The sequence below is a fragment of the Hoplias malabaricus genome, chromosome 12, assembly GCF_029633855.1.
Source record: "Hoplias malabaricus isolate fHopMal1 chromosome 12, fHopMal1.hap1, whole genome shotgun sequence".
Lineage (NCBI taxonomy): Eukaryota > Metazoa > Chordata > Actinopteri > Characiformes > Erythrinidae > Hoplias > Hoplias malabaricus.
In genome coordinates, this window is record NC_089811.1 from 5,053,358 (window position 1) to 5,060,615 (window position 7,258).

Consider the following 7,258-nt stretch of genomic DNA (forward strand, 5'->3'; position numbering starts at 1 on the left):
GTTTATATAATCACTTGGGAATGGAGGAGACTAATTGATTCAGTTTTGCAAGTGGAAGTGTTTCCCATTATAGCTTGATATTTTAATTGCTCAGCAGTCTGTGTATACAAAGCCATGTTGTTGTATCATGTATAGCAGGGGTAATGAAGTAAAATTCATTAAGATCCAGTTTGAGAAAATTCTCTCAGGCCAAGTTCTAGAACATAATGTATAACTTGCATTATCAGCCATATCCTGCATACTGGAGTAGCCTTGTAGTTATAGCAACATTATATGTCATTAACAACTGAATGTTAATTCAAATTACACTTTCAGTTACATTTCAACAAGATTTATAAATATTTACAAATATAGATATAAATAGATATAAAAATATATATAGAAATATTTACAAATATTTCTAGGGAAAAATTCATATTTTAAATAAAGCCCTAATTAATCTGTCTTGTCGTTGCAGTTGACGTTACTGCTTTTCCATAACTAGCAATCTAATTGGCTAGAATCCATGTTTAGCATTATGAGGACATTTCAACCGGTTCAACATTTACCTCACACAATGAAAGTGCCACAAAAGAGCTTTAATCACATCCCTTGGGCTATTTTTATCAGCCCCTGCACAGTGATGTGCACGTGTGGGGGCCTGACGTGTGATATGCAGAAACGCATGCAATTAGTCTGAGTTTCCTGGACTGCTAAACCTGAACCATAACGATTGTTTTAAGTGTTGTGACTCTTCTGGTCATTATGTTATAAAATAAATAAATAAATAACAGCCCTCAAACTCAGTTACATATCCATGTCCGGAAAGGACAGCGTCTGGGTCAGGGTCCAGAGCAGAGACCGTCTATTCGTGATCCCTGATGTACAGAATGAGGCCTGCCATTGTTTTGCTGAAATAACCATGGACTCCCCAGTGAAAGACCTCTCTCAAAAACCCCATGTTGGCCTTGACTTAAATGAAACTTCTTACATACACATCACCCATGCCTCGGTCTCGCCATACTGTAAGAGATCTTGGCTTTCACACCTATCGTTTATAACATTTTGGATGATCAATTTTGTTATTAGCATGGAAAACGCATCAATTTTTTTTCGTAAAAAAAAGACAAGCTGAAACATTGAGGACTCCTGAACATGGCACACATTTCTACTGTCTTTTGGATCATCTTTGAAAATCTTGCGCCCCGAGACTTTCTAGGTGGTTTTACATAGGATTGATGTATTGCTCCTTGCATAGTAATGTTGCAGGGGCTTTTTGATGCAGCAACAGACTCTGTAATAACAGTTGTTTTTAGGTACTCCCAAGCTCATGTGGTTATATTTATCACTGTAACATGACAATTTCTTATGCAGTGTCATGTAAGGGCTTGAAGACAGAAATGCATTGAACATTCGAGAATGATTGAAAAGACAAATAATTTAAACTGAATAATGATGTTTCTAATGACACCGTTACCTTTTTTCCCCCTCATTCCCAGCTGTAGACGGGAACCACAGTGGAATTTTTCTCATTAGCTTCAGGGCAAGTTGCAAAGACTCCAGGGTAATACCCACATTGACTCATTATTTTTCGACAGCGAGAACTTGTTGAATTTTCCCAGCTTTTATTCAGTTTCAAGCATTCGCGGCAAACCTAACTTACTGAAGCCATGTTCGCTATTTATTTCTATTTACATTTATTCGTTATATTATTTATATAGTTTGTTAATTTGTGTCATTGTCCTTTGTTGTGTCTGCAGGGATGTTCAGTGTTCAATAAATAGCAGTAATGTTTAATATTTTCAAATAACAGTAATTTTTTTTTTACCTTTGAAAACAAAGACGTATACATTTAGCCTAATTTATGCAGTGGTTAAAACATGGCAATAATTGATGAAATTGCGATGAATCAATATTAAGCTGTGAAGTAGATAAGACCTAAATTGTAATCTAGCATTGAAAAATGTTTTGTTTGTATTATTTGTCAATTCTCTCATTAAGTTTCCGTCATTAAGTCATAAATCGCCTACAAACTCCGAGACTTTGTTGAATGCTACTTTTATGTTCACCTGCATAGAGTGTAATACCGGGGTCCTCAAACTTCTTAATCAAGGGACCAGTGCAGACCGAGAAGGAAATATCTAGAATACACCAGTTCAAAGTATAAATATTTAAGTTGTTCTTTTATTTAAAGTCATAAAATTTCAAAAAACGTAAAGTTACTACTGTGGAGTATGGAATGGCAATAAGTGTCACTTGTGCATCTACATTGAGACTTATGGAACACGCATGTGAGCGCAAGGAGAAGACTTCTTACTTAAAAGAGCAACAGGGCTGGTTTGAAGTGGCCCTAAAACATGATTGTAGCTGTATCCTTTAATATGTGGACAGCGTCCTTACAGCCACAGCCTTTCACACGTTAGTGAGAAACAGCAAAGCCAATCCGGTTGGAGGAGTGGGTTCTGGAGGTGAGACTCGGAGTAGAGAACGATATCTGATTTATATAACTGAACGATAACTGTTTGTATGAAATACACAGACTAGACACTGACGGACCAATGATTGCTAGGAACAGTTGAATAATTGCTGGATTGGAATAGAAACATGTCCATGTCGTATCTACCCAAATATACGCCATTGGGAAGACCACTGGTGTAATAGGTCAGAACAGTGTTACTAGAATTTTACTCGTATTTTGCCACTTTCCCTGTCTGTGGTTTTTGGAGTGTGTTGCAGACATCCACTTGTTTATATTTACAAGTTGGTCAGTGAATACTTTAGAAGTTTTTTTTGTATTTTGTTAGTAAAATAATGGTTAATATATAATATATGGTTCAATATGTATTTTGTAGTACTTCTTCATGTAGTGTTTTGACTGTGAAAAGTGCCGGGGGATGTGTACCGCACTAAAGCATTGATAACTTCAAGTCAACCTTCAATTTTTGCTGAATGTATGTAATGTAAGGTAAACTTAGAAGGACAAAGAATGTTGATAACACTTTACAAAAGGCGGTCATACGTATGTTGTATGACTCACACAAGCTTTTCATGACAACAGCCATAAACCTACATAGACAGACGGTGCTATGTTCATAGGTTGTGGAAACACCTTTAAACCAGTAAACTCCACTACTATATATTATAAAAACTGGGGGGAACCTTAAACCTAATCTCCGCAGAAATGTACAAAAGAGAACAAGATGCTCTAGGGCTGTATAAAGCCCCCAAGCTATAAAAATATCAGAATTCTGAATAAAAAATCTTTTATTAAAGGTGATGATTAAATGTGTTATTTTTATTCTTGCTTCAAAAGTAATTAGGGCGATTTAAAAGAAATTACAGAGGATGACAAAAAAGGTCTTTAAAGCTTATAATAGAAAAGGTAACAAAAGGATTTAAAGACTCCATTAATCTGTAATAAGGCAGGTAGTTTACAACTGGAATAAATTCAGCCGTGTTGCAACTCTGCTTAAGACTGCATATGCAAATCAGTGACACAAAAACATGGCGACGGTTTGGTAATTGTACATTGTGTTCGGAGAAAACAACACTGAGCATCCAAACACAAATCTCATTCCAGCTGTGGGGAGTGAGTATGCTGTTGTATTGATTGCTGTCTCAGAGTCTGAGGGAGTAAACTAAGTATTACTTCGGGATGTCTGTGATTGAAACATCGAAAAAAGCTTGAATAATGGAAAATGGGTGTGCTGCAATTGTTTTATGGAAAGGCGTTTTTACTTCTGAACTAACACTCTTATGTGGGCATGGGGTTAGACTCTTCTACCCACCTCTGGATTTGACCATGTGCTTATGGTTTATTTCAATATTACTTTTAATTATGCGAAGATTAATTCCCTTGAAGGGCTGCACGGTGGCGCAGCAGGTTAGTGTCGCACTCACACAGCTCCAGGGACCTGGAGGTTGTGGGTTCAATTCCCGCTCTGGGTGACTGTCTGTGAGGAGTTGGTGTGTTCTCCCTGTGTCTGCGTGGGTTTCCTCCGGGTGCTCCGGTTTCCTCCCACAGTCGACTCAAAAGTGTCCGTGAGTGTGTGAGTGAATGTGTGTGTGTCTGTGTTGCCCTGTGAAGGACTGGCGCCCCCTCCAGGGTGTATTCCCGCCTTGCGCCCAATGATTCCAGGTAGGCTCTGGACCCACCGCGACCCTGAACTGGATAAGCGCTTACAGATAATGAATGAATGAATTAATGAATAATTCCCTTGAGGCATTTGGGAAGAAACGTATAAGAACTGAAGGGTTTACAAATTGTACAAATAAGAAAGTCTGAAGTGCTGATGTGGAAAAAAGTGCTTTGCGAATCCTATAGATGTGCGACATCTAATAGACTACACTATAGAGGCAGTTTGGTACTCTAGTTAATATAGCCACAGTAGCCACTGCACAATGTCGATCCACAATCTGCAGATTCAGGCCTTGGGCATTCTCCTAGTCATTTCTCAATTAGCAACTAAAGGAAAATGTAAAATGGAACTTTTTAAATGGAAATATTGCAAGCTAAGCATTTAGCAAGCTACTGACAGTCTTGCAGCAATTAGCCGTGCCGGTCCTGCCTGGGAATGTATAACATGTTAAATTGAGTAGATAATTAGATCAATTAAGGATGGGAGCAGAATGTAGCAAAAACGAAGCAAATCTGGTGATTTAATCACTTCAAGGCAGACTGTTATGAAGGCGTAGGTCACAAGCAGGAAATTACATTTAAAACTCTTAAATTGAAATCTCAGACTGCATTCTGAATACTGTTTGATATTAGTGTGTTATGGAGGGTATGTCTAATGCAGCCAAATCCTTCAAAACATTGCTTATCTTATAGTTTCGGGGAAAAAAAATAAAATTTTCAGTATTAATCTCAGTATTATCCCAGTCACATTCAGTGAAATTAACATCTGGACCCTCAGGCAGTTTGTGCTATAGTTGTGTCCATTTCCTTTCCCCTGTATGGATTTCAGATCCTAGATCTGGAGTGAGAATGGGGCTTGATTTTCTCTTAAATATGAAAGTGATTTTTTTTTGTTGTTTATCTGATGAACAGATATGGGTTCTCCGCTTTTTTTTCCCTCCTCTAACACCTCCTGAAATACCTACCAAAAGTGCCCTAGAGGAAGTGAACCCACACCCCCCCACAACCCCTCCATATTTTCCTGCTTGTTGTAGGTATTAAACTGGTCCTGGTACTGGTCCCAAACCAGCTTCTCTAATCATTAGTCCACATCTGACCTCATGAGAATGGATGTAGTTGAGTGGACAATGAGTAGCTAGTTTCCTGGAATACAGAGCATTGTGTTCAGGAATATTTCAGGAGTTTGGCTGATAATGAAGCGTAGCTCAGAGTGATCCCTAAAACCCCAGACGTGACCAGGGAAGTGTTAGTCGCGAGCGGAGCACTTTTGTATGCGCCACACAGCATTGTGGGTTTATTATATTATTTAATGTTTGTTCCCCTGTACTCTGGCAGCTGTTTGGGATTCATACCTGCTCTCGGCGCAGTAACGTGGAATATCTTGTCGAGGTCGTTGTCGGGTTGTTACGGCAGCATTATTTTTCTAATAGAATCTGGGGTACAAATGAGAGTGTGAAATTCCCATCGGAAACGAACCGCCGCTTTGGTCCTGTGCTGCCTGTCTAATGGCTGAGCTGGAGGACTGAGGATCTGTCATGCTTTTAAAGGCTGATTACAGGGCCATGGTTAAGTCTCTGATGTGGACATGCCAAGAAACAGAAATGCCTGATTCTGTCTGTCTCTCTCACTTTCTTAGCACTCATTCAGACCGGATTTCCTGGCCACTGCGCACCAACTTAAGGAGGAGGGATTTAAAGTGAGTGAAACATCTTTTCTTCTAAACCCATAGCAGGATCATTGTGGTTTATTGGCCTGAAGTGGAGGAGGATTTCTTTGGTATTCTGTTAATTACATGGCACACAACAAGAACAGAATGTCTAGTATCTTCCTTGTTATGAATATGATAACATTCACTTCACATTATATTTACTACATGTAATTAGCTCTTTGTAGTGCTTTTTTTTTCCTCAAAATGCATTTAAAGACATCAGTTATTATTACAAGCCAATTTAACAGTTTGGAAACAGGGTGAGGCGCACTGCAATTTATTAAATTCGTCACCCTAATTAACCCTTCCGATAAAGGAGCTTCACCACAGAATGAGATATTAATTCCTCATTCCATTTTAGAAAAATAAAATAAATATTGAAGATAGGGAAGTGGTAATTGGTGAAAACATTACTGGAACGTCATCGAAGTTGTTGGACTAACATACATTTTGCTTTTCATCATGTGTAGCTTTACGCCACAGAGGCTACCTCGGCATGGCTCAATGCCAACGACGTGCCCACGACCCCAGTTGCTTGGCCCAGTCATGAGGGTCAAGATACTACCTTGCCCACCATCAGCAGGTCAGTATTGGCCATCTTCTCACAAGCAGTGGCAGTGGGAAGAATAGCATAAATCCATTGTCAAATTAAAAAAGTTAAGTCGGGCGGCACGGTGGGGCAACAGGTCTGTCACACAGCTCTAGGGTCCTGGGGTGATGGGTTCCAGAGTCCCACTCTGGGTGACTGTCAGTGAGTGAGGTGTGGGTTTCTTCCTACGGTCCAAAACACACAATGGTAGGTGGGTTGGCTTCTCAAAAATGTCTATAGGTGTGAGTGAATGTAAGAGTGTAACAGTGCTGTGAAGGACTGCTGTTCCCACCTATGAATATAATTACGCTGACTTCTTTCTTTTATAGAGGGTCCAGTTTATCCTTTAGTGCTAACTTTCTGGGTTTTTCTGCAGTACCTTAAAGGATATTTATTTTGTGGCTCATGTTGTTGCCCTTATTTGAAGTTTTCATCAGATTCCTTCTCCCCTCGTTTTCAGTTTGCTTTTGATTTCCATCTTTGTTTTCATCAAACATTGTGTGCGCTCTTGTGAAACGGACAGATAGACAAATATTAAGACTGTGGAATCAGCGCAGCCTATTCTCTGAGCTGTACCACAACACGATGCTGATATTTACCCTGGATGCGGTTGTGAGCTCCTAGCATCTATAAACAGGACCATGAAGAAGTCGATTGGTCAGGAGAGAAGAAGTGGCAGCCTGGGCAGGAACTGCCTGTCTTTCAGCCTGCCACCGCTCACAAACTGCTGTTAGCCACTAGCAAGCAGTGAAAGCCATTACTGTTGACAAAGGGTTTAGTCACCTTTGTCATGCCATGCTTGTCAGTTACAAGCGTTTCTGGTCTAAGGGCATCGTGTCTGATG

General features: G+C 39.6%; 1 protein-coding gene across 1 annotated transcript in view; it reads left to right on the forward strand.

The window, feature by feature from the left end:
* cps1 (carbamoyl-phosphate synthase 1, mitochondrial) overlaps positions 1-7,258 on the forward strand; it is a 72,031-nt gene that overhangs the window by 60,782 nt on the left and 3,991 nt on the right. The window contains exons 35-36 of the mRNA XM_066686435.1: positions 5,754-5,813; positions 6,296-6,408. Coding sequence (XP_066542532.1) covers positions 5,754-5,813; positions 6,296-6,408 — 173 coding nt within the window. The remainder of the gene's footprint in view (positions 1-5,753; positions 5,814-6,295; positions 6,409-7,258) is intronic.